Genomic DNA, 19,829 nt, shown 5'->3' on the forward strand with positions numbered 1-19,829 from the left:
AAAATATGTTGTAGACATTATAACAATTCACCCAGGTCTCTAGTATGAATCGCCTATGAAGAAGACATTCTTTTTGTACAATCACACTACCATAATATATCTAAGAACATAGTATTTCCCTAAAAACATCTAATATTTGATCCATATTTAAAATTTATAGACTTTTAAAATCAGGATTCAATAAAACTTCACCTATTGAATTTGTGCTATCTCTTTAGTCTCTTAAAAGTAAGAAATAAATGTGACAGCAAAACAAGAAGTAAATAAAATTAATAACATAGTATATAAAAATATAAATAGATACATTAAAATATTAACAATATTTATATACATCACAATTTATAAGACATATATAATATTCCTGTTGGAGGTAATATTTTCAGTTCAAAGAGAAACACAGATAGATGCATTATTAAAACAATTATATGAAAAGTAGGTATAAGTACTCAATTGTTGCTAACTAATAACAATGACATATGAAGGATTTAATAGTTTTAGCAAATCTATAACATAATCTCTAAATCACCAGAAGTGTTCATTTAAATACCTCATAATGTTTTGGATTGAGGGTAATTGCACGATTAAAATCCAGGATTGAGCTATCCTTGTTGAGTTTTACTTTACAAAGCCCTCGTTGATGGAAGCCTTCTGCAAAATTGGGATTTATTTTCACAGCTTTGGTAAAAGACTCAAAAGCCTAGAAGAGTATATTGTTACAAAGCAAATGGTTTAATGGGCAGAATTTATTAATTTATAATGCTAATAATTACAGTATATAGCTGCTGTTGAAAGTTTTCCATCTTTTCTGGTCATTTTAAGTACATTTTCCCCAGTGAAACTTGTGGAGCAAACAAAAGTAATATTTATTAGCAAGTCAGGTTTAGTATTAGAACTTACTAGCCCCTTATTCCCAGATTAATGTCTGTAGAGTCCAAGTTGTTAGATTTCAGTAATTTTGCATGTAATTTTAATCATTATTCTTCATACTGTGTTCCTTCAAAGAAGTCACAACCAGCACATTTGTCTTCCAAGGGGCCCAAACATTTCATAGCAGATGCATAGCTATGAAATTTCAGAATGATAGAACCCCCCAATTTTCCCCAACATTGTAGAGCAAAGTTAGTTTTAATGCTGGTTGAACAAAAGGGTTAAAAACATGGAAAAGATTTGTAATCAATCTTATACTTATTAGAATTTCTTAAGAACAACTAATCAAGTGCAACTCTGTTTCAAGGTTTGAGATGCAAGTTTTAGACACTGTCCACTCCTCTGAATAACAGGATAGGAATGGGGTGTGTATATAAAGATACAGTTGTGAAATAGTCAACATTAGCCTTTAGAAAATAACAATAATATTACATATTGGACAATTTTGAAATGGAGGCTTCTGTAAAATAGCCAAATATTGAATAAGTATGTAAATACTGACTCAACTGGTTCTCAAGGATAATCTGGCTATTTAAATAACCAGTTTCAATCTTTGAATTTTTAGTCATCATTAAGAGAAATCAGTGTGCTAATCATTTCCACTTAGTCTACATTAGAATGAATCACTCAATTTAAAGTTCTTAAATTTAATAAGTAAATTTATATTAATGTAATGAAATCATTTTGCTATAATAATTTCTTACAGTTAGGTTGTTTTGGTGAAAAACATACATTAGTCTTTACAATACTATTGACAAATAAGCATCAAATAAAACATGTTGGGTAACTAAAACAATGCAGTAGTATTGTAGGATACATATTGTCTGTAACAAGCCACACCTTATAAGAAGCATTGGTCTACTCTGTATTGGTCACTTCCTACAGAAGTAACCTTCTGAAATAGAACTAAATGCAAGCATTTTTTAAAATCACAAGTAACCTAAGTTGCTAAATATACAAAATACCATTTGGAAGTTGCCTTCATCCATGTAACAAAGACCCAAGTTATACAGACAGTCCACTGTTGCCTCTAAGGCATGTGGTCCTCTCTCAGAATGAGAACAGATATCCAACGCCTTTTTAAACAGCTTCACAGCTTCCTACAGGGTAAAGAGAGAGGGGCTGAGAACGTTTCTTTCTGCTGTTTACTTAACATGACAACCTTAAACGTTAAAAGGAATCCTGAGCACATAGCCCTACTCACGTACAGATCTTGTCCGTACACAGAGAGAAGACCGTTGCCTATCTGATCGCAGCATATCCCACGAGGTGCTGATCTTAGAGCCAGTGCGTAAGCAGGCTATCCATGAGGACTTTTGGAACTACACTTTCTAAATTCTAAAGATTATTTTCTTGTAGTCTTAAATTATATTTAAACTTGTAGACTAGTTTATGACCAATTTCCTATAATTTTCCTGAAAGGAATACTGGGCAGCTTTTAGGTAGTAGAAAATTTCCAATGATAATATCTGATGTGGTTTTACTCAGCCTTTGTTTTGTCCTGCTGTGCTGTTAATAGAGTTCCCCTGACACCAGAAAATAAACTCACATCAAAAATCACCCATTTAAACTATTTAATCAAAATACTTGAAAGGCATTAATGAAAAAAATTCACAGTTTCAGATAGAAATGCCTTTTCAAAATTAGCTAACTGAAGTACATCTTAGAAACCAAAAATCCTGTGCCCCTTTAGCCCATTTTCTTAATTCTATTACATTGCAAAAGAAACAGTGAGATTTAACTTGGATAGGCTAAGTGTCGATTTAAAAAATTTAGCATTTTCTCCACATGTTTATATCCCACCGCAGCATCCATCTTTCCATCCCCACTCTCAACATTTGACCTGGACATAAGAAAAACCATCACCTCAATGTCCCTCCTTTTAACTTTTCATGTATCTATTCCTTCCTCCGTTTCCATCTCTTTCTCTCCTGTCTTCAAATGGTTTCCTTTCTTTATCTTTTCAGAGCTAACTCAAGCTGTGCCCTACACCCCATTGCTTGACCTGAGTACAACCTTTAATGTCCTTCCTCTTTTGGATCTCTGCCCCTTCACTGTCTCTGTGAGTCCATAAAGTCTTTCCTCTCATTTAAATGTAAAAGAATACATATTCACTTCCTCCTGCTTTCTCCTCTAGCTGATGTCCACCTCTCTCTCACTGCTCTGAAAAGTCTTTTCAATACCTCTTAGGGGCTTGCAGGTAAGGCATATTTATTTACATTCTGAAAACAGCACTACAGCTGCTGTGTAGATGAACACTTGGAAGGGTGCAACACTGTTGTTATAATTCAAGCAAAATAACATCTAAAGCTGGGCATTGGGGGATAAATGGGGAACCTAGAAGGGAAGAAAGCATAGACTGTCCGCAGAGGCGGCCCTGCAGCCAGAAGCTCAGGGGAGAAAGCTGGTGGTGGCAGGCACTTCCTTCAGCAGAAGGAACAGAGAGCTGCAGAAGGGCACCCCAGCAGAGTGAACTTCAAACTTCAAGAGGCCAGAAAATAGTATCCAAGTCATACCCATGAGCAGTGAGAGTGAACAGTGATCACAGAGTGAACAGACTCCCAAAACTCACCTCCCATTGTCCTTGGAATTGGCTCCAGGAGCATATTATCTGTAACCTGAGAACTGTTGCAGTAGAATTGCTGTTTCCCTCTGTGACTGGTCCCTGGGGGTGGCAGGAGGGAGGTTGGGGCAGGACCCATGGAGGTCAGGGGTGGGCAAAACAAACCCCACTCCCAAGCAGCTGTGGATACTGTCCTATGGAAGCCTCCAAGGCTCAAATCTGGGAAAGCACAGAGATAAAAATCTTGCAATTCAGTGCCATCTACTGGAATAGTAGAAAGACCTCTTTAGAGATAAATGCAAAAACAAAGGAGGACAGCAAATAAACGAAGAACGACAGTAATGACGATGACCAGAAAGAAAATAAAAAGTCCCCAGAAAGTACAATTGAACACATGGAATTATGTGACATAAAGAAAATAAAAAAAATCCTCAGAAAGCAGACTTGACATAATTCCATAAGTCCAGATTTCAAGACTGCAGTTCTGAAAATACTCTAAGAGGTGCAAGAAAATACTGACAGGAAATTCAGTACACTCAGAAAACAAATCAATAAACAAAACGAGTATTTCACCAAGGAAAATGAAACTTTAAAAAAGAATCATTCAGAAATCCTGGAAATGAAGCATGCGACTCAAGAGATTAAGAGTAAACTGTTGAGCATAGAAAACAGAACCAAACAGAGGAAAGAACTAGTGATATCAGAGCTAGGGATCAAGAAATGATGCAGCGGGAAGAAGAGAGAGACCTGAGAATAAAGAAAAATGAAAGAGCTCTATGAGACCTCTCTGACTGCATCAGCAAAAGTAGTATCAGAATCGCAGGCATGTGGAGGAGGAAGAGAGGCAGCATGGAATGGAGAGTCTAATAAAACAAATAGTGGATGAGAACTTCCCAACTCTATGAAAAGAACTAGATCCTTGAATCCAAGAAGAAAACAGAACACCTAGTTACCTCAATCCAAAGAGACCCCACCCCCTCCAAGGCACTTGATAATGAAGCTCTCAAAAATTAATGACAAAGAAAAAATTCACCAAGCAGCCAGGGTGAAAAAGGAAGTGACCTACAAAGGAAACCCCATCAGAATTTCATCTGATTTCCTAGCGGAAACTCTACAAGCCAGAAGACAGTAGAAACAAATATTCAAACGTCTGAAAGACAAATTACCAGCTATAAATACTACATCCAGCAAAATTATCCTTTAAATATGAAGGAGAAATAAAGATGTCCCCACACATATAGAAGCTGAGGGATTTTATCACTAAAAAACCTCCACTGCAGGAAATATTCAAGAGAGTTATTCTATCTGTAACTAAGAATATAAGGTCACAACTCTACGAGGAAGATCACACAAAAAAACTTACAGCATAAGCATAGATAATTTGTGACAACAAAAACATACAAGATGCACTCAAAAGGGAAAAAAACTACAGTATATGCAACTTTATTTCTTATAAACCTAATGTCAACCACACACAAAAGTCTCTAACCCAGGACATATTGCTTAAAAAAAGAGAAAAATAAAAGAAAGATGTATGGAATACCACCAAACAGAAACAACAGGCCAACAGACATAAACATAAAGGAAAAGAACCAACGGAAGCATAGAGCTACCAGAAAACAAAAGATAAAATGGAGATAGGAAATCCTCATACATCAATAAGTACCCTAAATGTAAGTGGTCTGAATTCACCAATAAAGAGACACAGAGTACCAGAGTGGATTTAAAAAACAAAACCCAACCATATGCTGCCTGTAAGGGATACATTTAAGCAGCAAAGACAAAGATAGATTCAAAGTAAAAGGATGGAAAATAATTCTCCAAGCAAATAACATCCACAAAAAAAGCAGGTGTAGCCATATTTATATCTGACAAAATAGATCTCAGGATAACAAGAGATAAATATGGACACTTTATAATGACAAAGGGGACACTACACCAAGAATACATAACACTTCTTAACCAGGGAGCACCGGAATATATAAAACGACTACTCACAGAAATAAAGGGAGAAACAGATCAAAACACAGTCATAGTTGGGGACCTTCATACTCCATTGGCAGGTCTAGACAGATCAACCAACAAAAAATCTATAAAGAAATATTGGCCTTAAATGACACATTAGACCAAATGGACAAAATTGACATTTATAGAACATTACATCCCAGAACATCAGATTACACATTCTTCTCCAGTGCACATGGAACATCTCAAGAATAGACCATATGTTGGGTCACAGAACTAACGTCAACAAATTCAAAGATTGAAATTATACCAAGCATATTTTCTGTCCACAATGCACTGACATTACAAATCCACTGCAAAAAGGAAGTAAAGAAACCCACAAATATGTGGAGATTGAACAACATACTACTAAAAAATGACTGGATCAAAGAATACATAAAAATGAGATCAAGAGATATATAGAGACAAATGAGAATGATAACACAACATATCAAAACCCCTGGGATGCAGCTAAAGAAGTAATAAGAGGGAAATTTATATCATTACAGGCTTAGCTTAAGATGCAACAGAAATCCCAAGTAAACAACCTAACATTACATCTTAAAGTACTAGAAAAAGGAGAACAAAAGCAACCCAAAGTCAGCAGAAGAAAGAAAATAATAAAAATTAGAGCAGAATTAAATGAAATAGAGAACAAAAAGACTATACCAAAAAAACAGTATAACAAAGAGCTGGTTGTTTGAAAAGATTAATAAAATTGACAAAACCCTGGCCAGATTCACTAAGGAAAAAAGGGAAAAGATCCATGTAAACAAAATCAGAAATGAGAGAGAAGTCACTACAGACATCACAGATATAAAAAGGATCATACTAGAATATTATGAAAGACTTTATGCCATCAAATTCAATAACCTAAAAGAAATGGGTGCACTTAAAAATATATGACCTTCCTAGACTAAATCATGAAGAACTGGAAAATCTAAATAGACCAATCAGCAGTGAGAAAATTGAAACAACCATCAAAAAACCCCCCAAAACACAAAAGTACAGGACAAGATGGCTTCACCAGTGAATTATACAAAACATTCAAAGAAAAATTAAAACCTATCCTTTTCAAACTCTTCCAAAAATTGAGGAAGAGGCAATACTTCTTAACACATTCTACGAGGCCAATATAACCCTGATACCAACACCTGGCAAAGATAACACAAAAAAATAAAACTACAGACCAATATCTCTTTTGAATACAGATGCAAAAATCCTAAACAAAATACTAGCAAATCAAATACAACAGTACATCCAAAAAATAATATATCACAAGCAAGTGGGATTCATTACAGGGGCACAAAGATAGTTTAACATTTGCACATCCATCAACATAATACACACTAATCAAAGAAAGGATAAAAATCATATTATCTTATCAACTAGAGGCCTGTAGCAGGAAGATTCCTGCCAGAATAGGGCTTCCTCAGGCCTATTCCTGCAAGAATAGGGCTTCCTGAGACCGCAGCGAAGCAGAGAAGGGAGCGAAGCCCATCAAGGCGGGCTTCTCTCCCTTCTCTGCTGCCTCGCTCCCTCCCTTTGCCGCTTCACCCTCGGCTCCCTCCCTTCTCTGCCACCTGGGCTCTCTCCCTTCTCCACCACTTTGCTCTCTTGCCAGGTCATGGATCCAAGGCCCAGATTCCCCGGGCAGTGTTGGGCACTACTGGCCCTGCCTCGCCGGGTCAGGGGTCCGGGGCCCGGGTCCCGCGGGCAGCATCGCGTGCTGCCAGCCCCGCCTGCAGTATGCAAATTAGCCACCATCTTTGTTGGAGGTTAATTTGCATATCGTGCTGATTAGCCAATAGGAGGCATAGTGAAGGTATGGTCAATTACCATGTTTGTCTATTATTAGATAGGATAGGTGCAGAAAAAACATTGATAAGATACAACATCCATTTATGATTAAAACACTCAATAAAATAGGAATAGAAGAAAAGTACCTCAATATAATAAAGGTCATATATGATAAAACCTCAGCTAATATACTCAATGGCGAAAACTGAAAGCTTTTCCCCTAAGATCAGGAATAAGACAAGGATGTCTATTCTCACCATGCTTATTCAACATAGTGCTAGTAGTTTTAGCCAGAGCAATAAGGCAAGAGAAAGAAATAAAGGCATTCAAATCGGGAAGGAAGAAGTCAAACTGTCACTTTTTGTGGGTGATTCTGTATATAGAAAACCCTAAAGATTCCAGGAAAAACTATTAGAAACAATAAACAAATACAGTCAAATTGCAGGATATAAAATCAGTGTACAAAAATCCATTGCCTTCCTGCATACTAATGACAAAACTTCAGAAAAAGAAATTTTAAAAAAATTCTTTTGCAATTGCAACCAAAAAAATAAAACACATAGAAATAAACTTAACAAAGAATGTGAAAGACCTATATACTAAAAATTACAAAGGATTATTAATAGAGATTGAAAAAGATACAACAAAATGGAAAAATATTCCGTATTCATGGATTGTGAAAATCAACATCGTTAAAATGGTCATAGTACCAAAGCAATATACAGATTTAATGCAATCCCCATCAAAATCCCAGAGCCATTTTTTAAAGAAATAGAACAAGAAATCATCAGATTTGTATGGAACCACAGAAGACCCCAAATAGCCAAAGTAAACCTGAGAAAAAAAGAACAAAGTTGGAGGTATCACACTACCTGACTTCAAATTTTACTACAGAGTTATGATAATCAAAACATCATGGTATTGTCAGAAAAACAGATACACAGATCGATGAAGTAGAATAGAGAGCCCAGCTATAAAATCACACGTATATGGACAGATAATTGACAAAGGACCCAGAAACACTTAATGGAGTAAAGATAGTCTCTTCAATAAATGGCGCTTGAAAAACTGGAAAGCCACATACAAACAAATGAAACTGGATGACACTTGTCCCCATTTACAAAAATCAATTAGAAATGGATCAGAGACCTATATGTAAAACTCAAAACAATAAGTTACACAGAAGAAACTATAGGTACCAAATTTATGAACTTGGGTCATAGAGAACATTTTATGAACTTGACCCCAAAGGCAAGGGAAGTAAAGGAAAAAATAAATGAATGGGACTATATCAAACTAAAAGATTCTGCACAGCAAGAGAAACTGACAAAACAAAGAGGCAGCCAACCAGATGGGAGTTGATAACTGCAAATAGTACCTCCGACAAAGGTTTAATTTCCAAAATATATAAAGAACTCATAAAACTCAACACCAAATAGACAACCCAATCAAAAAGTGGGCAGAGGACATGAAAATACACTTCTCTTAAGAAGACATAGGAACAGCCAATAGATATATGAAAAGATGCTCAACCCCACTGGCAATTAGGGAAATGCAAATTAAAACTACAATGAAATACCACCTTACACCTGTTAAAGTGGCCATTATCAACAAGACAAGCAATAACAGTGTTGGAGAGGTTGTGGGAAAAAGGGAACCCTCATTCGCTGCTGGTGGGAATGTAGATTGGTACAACCACTATGGAAAGGGGTCTGGCAATTCCTCAAAAAATTAAGAACAGAGCTACCATATGACCCAGCAATCCCACTCTTGGGTATATATTGAAAAAGTCAAAATCATGTATTCACAAAGATATATGCACCCCCATGTTCATCACAGCACTATTCATGGTGGCCGAGACATGGAAACAATCAAAGTGTCCCACGATAGAGGGCTGGAAAAAGAAGGTGTGGCACATATACACAATGGAATACTACTCAGCCATAAGAAAGGATTAAATAGCACCATTTGCAACAACATGGATGGACCTTGAGAACATTATGCTAAGTGAAATAAGTCAGTCAGAAAAAGCTGAGAACCATATAATTTCATTCATATGTGGGAGATAAACCTGAAACCTATGAACACAAACAGCAGTGTCGTGGTTGTCAGAGGGTAGGGGTGGGGAGTGAAGGGGGTCCTAATACAAGGTGACAAAAGAGCTGACTTTGGGTGGTGGGCACAAGGTGCAGTATACCAATCTTCTAACATAGAAACCCACACATGAAACCTATATGTTCATGTTGACCAATATCATCCCAATCAATTTAATAAATAAAATAAAAGTAAGTAAAATAAAATAAATATGCTCTGACTAGAGTGATGACCATAAAAATCAAGAGAGGAAGTAGAGTTGAGAGATATTTAAAATATAGAACCAAGAGAACATCACTATTGATAGCATATGCTCTATCCACTGAAACAATCAAAGGTTACCCCAGTTTTCTAGCAGAGCAATGAGGGCATGAGGGGAGATTAAAGTTAATATAGTAGCATTTCTGAAAGGAATCAATATCATAAAGGTGTCACCTCTCCCTGAAATATTCTAGAGATTCAATAAAATTCAATCAGAATTCCAAAGGAATTTTTAATGGATCTTGACAAGCTGAATTTAAAATGTATATGAAGAAGTAAAGGCCCAATAATAACCAGAAAATGCCTGGAGAACATTGTAGGCACCTGTTCTACCAGATATCAAGAATTACAATAAAGCTATAGTGATTAAGACATCATACTCTTGGGACAGTAATTGAAAAATTGACCCAAGGAACAAAATAGAGATAGAGATATCAAAATCAGATCCATGCATTTAAAAACGTAATATGATAGATGTTGTACTTTGGATCTTTGGGTTAAAGAGAACATTTCAATAAATGATAATGATACACAAATATCTATATGGTAAAAATGAAATTTTATCCTGTCTCATACTCAAAATATATATTTAAGGTAAAGTCTTAAATGGAAAAAGTAAAACTTATAACCTTTTAGAAGGAAATATAGGACTATCTTTATGACCTTGGAGTAGGGAAGAAATTTCTTAACAATATGTTTAAAAGTCATGACAACAAAATAAAACATAGATATATTCAACCACATTAAAATTAAGAACTTTTCGCCAAAAGGCATGATGAAATAAATAAATAAATAAATAAATAAATAATAAGACAGCCACAAATTGCAAGAAGATATGTATCAAACATATAGCCAACCAAGAATTAATAAAAGAATTTAGTTTTAAAATGCCTAAAATTGATAGGAAAAAGATCAAAATTGTGTATAGAAAATTGATAGACTAGGAAATATGAGTGCCTAATGAACATATATAAAGAAGTTAAATCTGTGCTCAAACTAAGGAATGTGAATTAAGACCACAAGGAGTGGTCTTTCTCCTCCAAACTGACAAAAATAAACCATGACAACACCAATTATTGTAGAAGATACAGATTAGCAGGACGTTCATACTGCAGGTGGGAGAATAAATTGATACAATCCTATGGAACAATGTATCATTAGCTTGAAAGGTAGGCATTCACATTCTCTACACACCAACAACTCCACTCCTGGGAAATCCTGGGAAACTATTCCACGTGTTAACAGAAGACAGGAAAAGAATATTTTTAGTAACCCTACTTTTTTATTGTTGTTGTTAATCCTAACCAAGGATTTTTTCTATTGCTTTTTAGAGAGAGTGGAAGGGAGGAGGAGAGACAGAAACATTGATATAAGAGACACAGCTATTGGTTGCCTCCTGCAGGTGCCCCAACCAGGGCCCTGTAAGAGCCAGGAACCACATATGCGTGCCCTTGATTGGAATCAAACCAGGGACCTTTCAGTCCTAGGACCTGTGCTCTATCTACTGAGCCAAACCGGCTAGGGGAGCCCTACTCTTAAGAGGGGGAAAAATAATAAAAAGAAACAACCTAAATGTTAATTAACAAAAGAATCAATAAATAAATGATATAATTTAGTTTTATAAAAAGATATGCAAGCAGTCATTCTAAGCAAAATATTACAAGTCCATTAATAGACTTAGTAAGCTTACTCAAGACTTTGTACCTTGGTTCTCTTGGCCTTCATTTGGGTTTTTGCTAATAGAATAATTATGTTGATCTCAGGCTTATTCAAAGTGGCCCCATCCAACACCTCAATGGCCTTGTCATGGTTTTCACAAAATGAATAAATGAGTGCTTGCTGTATAGGACTCATCTCAATGAGACCTAAAATAAAAGGAAAGCTTATCAATACCTTTGCCAAGTATCTGGGATTCAGAATACATGTAATATTTTAATCAATGATCTATATTTTAATATGAGTTAACAAATCAATATGATACTAAAATCTATTTACTATCAACAAACAATAAGACATTCCAACACAAACAAACAAAATAAATAAAAGTGTAAGCCTGGTATTTCCTATAATAACCTCTCTCACAAAATTCACTGTTTTGAAGCATTCTACTAATTGATTATGTACAAATGAAATGGAACTTTTAAAGTTTCAAAAATCTAACTTCGATTTTCAAGTGAACCCTTCAAGCTATCTATGCATAGCTTTTGCAAATACCATAAAAATTTTAAAGAAGCATTTACTTTTAAGTTAAGGCAATTATAATTTTGCATTAATTATATTTACCTTTGTTCATTTCTGCTACTTGGTAAATAGTGAACTTTGCAAGATCATAACATTTCATCCTAAGAAGATATTGTCCTCTGGAAGAAATAATGCCTTTTTAATTCTAAGCAGTTAAAAAGAATTTTTCCACAACAAAGTTTCTTATAACGAGTTACTTGTAATTATATTAATTATAATACATTTATGTATACTTAAATATGTATGATAAAAACATTGTGAAAATTATAAACATTTTATGTTGTCTAAATGAACCAATTAGTTTGGAGATGTGATGAGAAAGCAATTTAGGAAATATGAAGGTGAAAGAAGAAAAACCTCAAATCTTTTTGCAATTACTGTATTTAAAATGTTAAACTATGTTGCTAAAAAATTAATAAAAAAATAAACACAGCTCAAGGTACAGAAAAGTGGAAAAGCATTACATAAATTGTTAAAATGTGGTTCAAGGGTTTAAAAACAACGCAAGCCCTTATCAGAAAGCATTGTTCTAGTCAATTTTCCTGTATCTATATGTCCATTTCCTGAGTTAGAGACAATAACATTTTTGGGGGGTGATAACTCATAATGTTCAATGAGTCTCTCTATAGAAAACTCTATGGCATTTGAAATACAATTCAATGTGTCACTTTTTCCCCCCACTGAATTAGCTGAGGTTCACATTTGGTACCTCTGTGGACACAATCAAATAATTGTTCAAAATATTATCCTACTTTCATGAGCCCTGTAATAATTACATAACCAGTAATGTGGAGAGGCTTGACATAATTTAAAACATGAAACAGTTGTGTTTTGATGTAAGGATAGAGCAAAGGGAAAGCTCTGGTTATGTTATAGTATAAATTAGTTCAAGCTTAACAAAACCAGTAACTATATCTGACTTGGTAGTTGGGTTTTGGCCACCGCTGAAAGATTAAATGTAAAAGGACACTGGTAGGATCAAGAGAGGACTTGAAGAATTTGATTTCTATGCCAATACCTTATTATATATAACTCGATTTGATCTGGCTGAAGGTGGATGGCACGAGTTATCTCTCTGACTGCCTTTTGCAATTTTTTCACCTGTTGATTAATAAACAGAAACTTAGCTCATAATAACACTCCTTTCTGGTGTTTATCCCCTGCCATTCTTCAATACAGAAATTTTGCAGAAACATTTCCTAATACATGTTTTTCTTAAGAATTATCATAGCAGCCCAGCCCAGTGTGGCTCAGTGGTTGAGCATCAACCCATGAGCCAGGAGGTCATGGTTTGATTCCTGTTCAGGGCACATGCCTAGGTTGCACATGACCAAAATATATAAGTATATTGCATTTGGAAGGGCACATGTAGTAAGCAGCTGATCAATTATTCTCTCTCATCATTGATGTTTCTCTCTCTCCTTCTCCCTTCCTCCTTCTGAAATCAATGAAAACATATTTGTTTAAAAAATAGTTACCACAGCAAATGGAATACAAAGAAGTAAAAAGAAAAGCTTGTGAGGCAGGCTTTTGTTTTTTAAAAACCAGTTATCTTTAATGTTGAAGAATTTTCACACATACCCATATATATAATCTACACTAATAAAAGACAAAGATGCTAATCGAGCATACCTTCGCTACACCCAAGCCACGCCCACCAGGCAATCAGAGTGACTATATGCAAATTAACCCAACCAAGATGGCAGCCGGCAGCCATGGAGCTGGAGCAAGCAGGAGGCTTGGTTGCCCTGGCAGTGGAGGAAGCCAAGCTTCCCACCTGCTCTGGCCAGTTGTGGCCTCCTCAAAAGGCAACAAAGTTTCAATTATAGAAGCTAAATAAATGCCAGATACCTGCTTCCAGCCAGCCTCCACTGGGAGTTTGGGTGGCTGGGGGATGTGGCCAGCCTGCAAACAGCCATCAGCTCCTCACCGAGGCTGACCACACCCTCATGAGGTAAGGGTCCCCACCGGGCGCTTGGCCAGCCTGCAAACAGCCATCAGCCCCTCACCCAGGCTGGCCAGGCACCCCAGTGGGGACCCCCTCCCTGAAGGGGGTGTGGCCAGCCTGAAAAGGGCCCTCAGCCCCTCACCCGGGCTGGCCAGGCACCCCAGCGGGAAACCTCAACCTGAAGGGGCTGTGGCCAGCCTGCAAACAGCCCTCGGCCCTTCACCCAGGCTGCCCAAGAACCCCAGCAGGACCCCCACTCTGATATGGGACACCCTTCAGGACAAACCAGCTAGCCCCCACCCATGCACCAGGCCTCTATCCTATATAATAAAAGGGTAATATGCAAATTGACCCTAACAGCAGAGCGACTGGGAATCACTGGTCACTATGACACACACTGGCCACCAGGGGCAGATGCTCAATGCAGGAGCTGCTCCCTGGTGGTCAGTGTGCTCCCACAGGGGGAGCTCTACTCAGCCACAAGCCAGGCTGATGGCTGCCAGTACAGCAGTGGTGGTAGGAGCCTCTCTTGCCTCCTCAGCAGTGCTAAGGATGTCTGACTGCAGCTAGGCCTGCTCCCTGCTGGCAAGTGGACATCCCCTGAGGGCTCCCGGGCTGCCAGAGGGATGTCTGACTGCCAGCTTAGGCCCAATCCCCTAGGGAGCAGGCCTAAGCCAGCAGGTGGTCATTCCCGAAGGGGTCTCAGACTGCGAGAAGGCACAGGCCAGGCTGAAGGACCCTCCTGAGTGCACAAATTTTTGTGCACTGGGCCTCTAGTTTTTTATAAATGTAATTATATCCAACATTTTGGGTTGTTTTCCTTTTTTGTTTAGCTTTTCAGTTTTTCTCCCTCATCTATAACACCTTTTCCACCAAACTTTATTCATGCAAAGAAGGGTAAAATTTAAAGTAAAAATCAATTCCACTTAAAAATTAGGGGGAACAAAGAAGCTTGCACTGAAATTAATAAGTAAATTAATAAATAAAACAAAAGAAAAGAAAAAGAAAAAAGATGACTGCTCAAAATCAATATGAATGTTCTAAACATTGATTATTTCCTTAATACTGGTCACAGCAGCATAATCTGGATTTGTACAAATTTAGGGACAAAAGCCTATTATCACTGAGAATATTATAAAAGGAGTTCTACAGAAACCCCAGCAGAATGAATCTGGATAAGCAACAGCTTGTCTACTGTACTGACATGGTGAAACAAAAAGGAGAATGCAGTAATTTGTGCATGGAAGCAGACATGGAAGCAGAAATTGTACAACTGTTTGGAGGAAAGAATGAGTGGGGTCAAAAAGGGGAAACCCAAAAGGAGAGAGTTTGAGATGTATTTAAATTAATTGGAGAATTTCTGTGGGACTTCAGGCCTGCTGCTTCTCAAGCTGACCCTGCTCAGGTTGGTGTAAGTATTAAATCACCTATTCACATGTCTGTTCCACCCGTAAATATTTATACATTGGAACCCAGACTGGGAAACTTGGAGGCTCACTCTCTGATCTTTATGAGCTGACCTGGGGATGGACTTCTCCAGACAGCCTTAGATTAGATTCACCCTGGAGGCTGAGCCCACAGAGTAGGCATATGTATTCTTCTATACTGTATGCTGTGGTTTCATTTGTGATTGTTTTATTTACATTGAGTTACATTGTACATACTTTATACTCCTTTCTGAATCTTGCTTTTCTTATACCAGTCAGCTGATATTCCTTTTTAAAATTAAAATTTATTGGTGTAACATTGGTTCATAGCATTATAGAGGTTTCATGTGTACAATTCTATAGTACATTATCTATATATTACATCACCTGCTTCCTACCCAAACCTAGTCGTCTTCTGATACCATATAATATAGTTCTAGTTGTTTTTTTATTGACTACACTAGAGGCCCGGTGCACAAAAATTTGTGCATTCGGGGGGGAGACGGGGGTCCCTCAGCCTGGCCTGTGCCCTCTCGCAGTTTGGGACCCCTCAGGAGATAACGACCTGCTGGCTTAGGCCTGCTCCCAGGTGGCAGAGGGCAGGCCCAATCCCTAGGTGCAGCCCCTGGTCGGGCTCAGAGCAGGGCTGACTGGGGAGTTGGGGCACCCCTCACTGTCATGCACAGAGCAGGGCAGATCGGGAGGTTGCAATGCCACCCTCAGTCATGCTCAGGGTAGGGCTGATTGGGGGGTTGGGGCACCGCCACCTGTCAAACTCAAGGCAGGGTCAATGGGGAGGTTGCGGCGCCACCCCCGTCACACACAGAGCAGGGTCAATCAGGGGGTTGGGGCACTGCCCCCTGTCACCCACAGATCAGGGCCCATCAGGGGGGTTGGGGCCCCGTACAATGTCACGCACAGAGCAGGGCCCATCAAGGGGTTGGGGAGCTCCCCCCTGTCATGCACAGAGCAGGGTGAATCAGAGGGTTGGGGAGCTACCCCCTGTCACTCACAGAGTAGGGTCACTAGGGGAGTGGGGCACCGCCCCCTGTCACACACAGAGCAGGGCAGATCAGGGGGTTGGGGCGCTGCACCCTGTCACACTCAGGGCAGGGCCGATGGGGAGGTTATGGCTCTACACCGTCACACACAGAGCAGGGCCCCTGGGGGGCGGTTGGGGCGCTGCCCTCTATCACCCACAGAGCAGGGCCGATCAGGGGGTTGGGTTGCTGCCACTGTCACACTCAGAGCAGGGCCCATGGGGTGGAGGGGTTGGGGCGCCGCACCCTGTCACACACAGAGCAGGGCCGATCAGGGGGTTGGGGCGCCGCACCATGTCACACACAGAGCCACAGGGTGATCAGGGGGTTGGGGAGCTCCCCCCTATCAGGCACAGAGCAGGGCTGATCAGAGGGTTTGGGCACCTTCCCCTGTCACAAACAGAGCAGGGCCGATAGGGAGGTTGTGGCCCAGCCCCGTCACACACAGAGCTGCAGGGCGATCAGGGGGTTTGGGCACTGCCCTCTGTCACGCTGATCCCGGTGCCGGGAGGCCTCGCGGCTCCACTGATCCCAGTGCTGGGAGGCATACTACCCTTTTACTATATAGGATAGAGGCCTGGTGCATGGGTGGGGGGCGGCTGGTTTTCCCTGAAGGGTGTCCTGGATCAGGGTGGGAGTCCCCACTGGGGTGCCTGGGCAGCCTGAAGCAGGGGATGATGGCTGTTTGCAGCTGGTCACACACCCTTCAGGGTGGGGGTCCCCACTGGAGTGCCTGGCCAGTCTGGGTGAGGGGCTGAGGGCTATTTTCAGGCTGGTGGGTGACTGAAGCTCCCAACTGCTCCTTTTTTCCTTTCTTTTTTTTTTTTTTATTCTGGGCCAGCTTTAGCTCTGAGGCTTGGCTCCAGCTCTGAGGCCTCTGCTGCTGAAAGCAGGTATCTGGTTTGTTTGGGTTCTATAATCGAAACACTGTTTCAACTCCAGCTCTGAGATCCTGGCTGGCTGAAAGCAGGTTTCTGGGGTTTTGTTTAGCTTCTATATTTGTAACAATGTTTCAAACTGCAAGTTCAGAGGCCAGCAGCGGCAGGCAGGGAACGTTGGAGTCCTCCGTCACTGAAGCAAGCAAGCCTCATGTTCGCTTCAAGCTGCCTGGCTGCCGGCCGCCATCTTGGCTGGCAGTTAATTTGCATATCGCCCTGATTAGCCAATGGGAAGGGTAGCAGACATATGGCTAATTACCAAGTTTCTCTTTTATTAGATAGGATAACATTCTGTGTGTGAATACAACATAATTTATTCACTACTGTGCAGAAATTTTTGCCTCCTCAGAACAATGAGTTTTTGAATGCATGTCCTTATACCCTGACATGGTGCTGGGGTTTTGGGTTTCTAAATGCACTCAAAGGAAATTTCAGAAGCCTTCAGCTCCAACAACATGTAGAAGCAAAAGGACCACACACCACAAGTATGCCCATCCCTTTCCCAGCAGGGGTCAAGAGCAAACTTTCCCTGGGGAACATCCTAACCCTAACCTGCCCTGGGTCTTCCACCTCCAGGAAGGTAAGAGCTCTCAATGGGAGTCTAGTCACACTGGGTCCTGAGATGTAAAGGGTGGACACCAGAGCCTCTAGTCAAATCGCCTAGGAGATGCAGTGTGAGGAAGAAAAACAAAACATTTTGTTATTTTAATAGTGATTTTGAAGTGGAGTTTTATGTTTGTTTTTGTGGGGTTGGTGTTTTGTTTCTGTGGCTCCACCACTCCCCCCCATCATAACCTGCCTAATCTGATGGAAACCAATGTGACCAGAGGACTTGTAGGAGACAAGAGCAAAAAAGTATTGAGCCAATTCACATGGGCTCTTGCAGGCCTTTCTTTGGCTTTTGCAGGATTTGGCTTTTATTCTGAGTGCCAAGGGAAGCTATTGAAGGATTCTGGGCAAAGAAGTGAAATAATCTGGCATGTTTTAACAGGATTACTATGGTTGCTGTGTTGAAGTCCATCATAAAGGAGTAAAGAACAGAAGCAAGAAGACCAGAAGGCTACTGCAATAGTCCTAATGAGAATGACAGGGTCTTGGTTAGCGGTGGAGTAGTGGAAAGGGCTATCTATTTTGAAAGGCAGAGACAACAGTTAACAGTGTTTCTCTCTGGAAAGTCAGATATGGTTGGAGTCAGCTGAGACTTCCTGTTTATTGTATTGTTTGAATTTGTTACATAAAGGATATGCTACATTTTTAATTCAAATAACATGTAAATCTAAACAAAATCTAAAGGAAAGCATGAGTGAGTAGGATCCCATTTTATGCACAAATTCCATTCAAAACTCACCTATCATGAACACACACACACACACACACACACACACACACAACTGATAGGATCCCAATGTTAATAGCAGTTATCCCTAAAGAATAAAATCATTGGTAGTTTTAAATTTATCTGTGACTATATACAAGTAAAGGTATTATATGCAACAAATATATGTTGCTTTTGTAATTAGGAAAAAATGTATTTTTTAAAAGAAAATGAAAGGCAAAAAGTCATACCTCATCAGTACAGTCTTTATAACTGGGCAATTATAGTTAACTATATCTACTTAATATGTATTGCTTATAAATGCATTAGCTACTGTAATTATCTGAAAAAAATACATTAACAAATTTTAAATTATATTGAACAAATATCCATAAATTTAAAACTTTTTTTAAAATCAAGGTTCTCAAACCTTAAATACCTTACTGTAAGTTTCTGCTAGGCACATATAGCTTTGAATAGATGACGGATCAATTTTGAGAGCCTCAGAAAAATACCAAGTGGCGTCCGTGTAGTTGTCTAAGTGTAGCAGATCTATGATGCCAATATTTATATAAGCCAAAGTAACAGTTCTAAAAAAAATGAGAAAGCAAAATCTTGTTAGACATTTTAATTACTCCACTCCAAACGTTCTTCAATTATGAATGAACCTAATGAAATACATCTTTTTATAGCAGGTTTCTTTTAATGCTTTACTAAAGCAACGTAAGTTAACTAAACACTCTGTTAAAAATCATATAAACACCTTTATAAAATCCTTAGCAGGGATTGAACATTTGTAGAGTTTGGGCTAGGAACAGAATTCCTGAGGTCTGATTCTTAGCAGTACTTTACTCTTCCTTGACTTAATCTTGATTTATCTTGAATTACAAGCTTGGTTTTCCAAAACTCAAAAATTTCTGGGCCCTCCGCAGGTGGCTCAGTGGGTTGGAGTGTCCTCCCATATACCAAAAGGTTGCGGGGTTGATTCCCAATTAAGTCATATACTTAGGTTGCAGGTTCGATCCCCAGTTGGGGTGCAACCAATTGATGCTTCTTTTTCATGTCAATGTTTCTTTTAAAACATACGTACAACCATATCCATCCATCCTTGGGGGAGGATTTAAAAAAAAGATTTTGCCTCGGGTTCTATTATATTCACCATGAGTAACAATGAGAAATAATGATAGTCTCAAGGCTTGTGGTTAAAAGTCCTCTTCACATAGGTATTAACCCAGCTTCTTTTCTAGAGCAAATAAATGTTTTCTATCTTA

General features: G+C 39.0%; 1 protein-coding gene across 1 annotated transcript in view; it reads right to left on the reverse strand.

Annotated features, from left to right (window-relative positions):
- Nucleotides 1–19,829, reverse strand: part of TTC6 (tetratricopeptide repeat domain 6) — a 263,011-nt gene that overhangs the window by 35,932 nt on the left and 207,250 nt on the right. Inside the window, exons 17-22 of the mRNA XM_036338786.1 lie at nucleotides 18,998–19,148; nucleotides 12,909–12,991; nucleotides 11,933–12,009; nucleotides 11,354–11,514; nucleotides 1,893–2,027; nucleotides 548–697 (exon numbers count right to left, since the gene is read on the reverse strand). Of these exons, the coding sequence (XP_036194679.1) occupies nucleotides 548–697; nucleotides 1,893–2,027; nucleotides 11,354–11,514; nucleotides 11,933–12,009; nucleotides 12,909–12,991; nucleotides 18,998–19,148 (757 nt within the window). The remainder of the gene's footprint in view (nucleotides 1–547; nucleotides 698–1,892; nucleotides 2,028–11,353; nucleotides 11,515–11,932; nucleotides 12,010–12,908; nucleotides 12,992–18,997; nucleotides 19,149–19,829) is intronic.

The sequence above is a fragment of the Myotis myotis genome, unplaced genomic scaffold, assembly GCF_014108235.1.
Source record: "Myotis myotis isolate mMyoMyo1 unplaced genomic scaffold, mMyoMyo1.p scaffold_m19_p_1, whole genome shotgun sequence".
Classification (NCBI taxonomy): Eukaryota; Metazoa; Chordata; class Mammalia; order Chiroptera; family Vespertilionidae; genus Myotis; species Myotis myotis.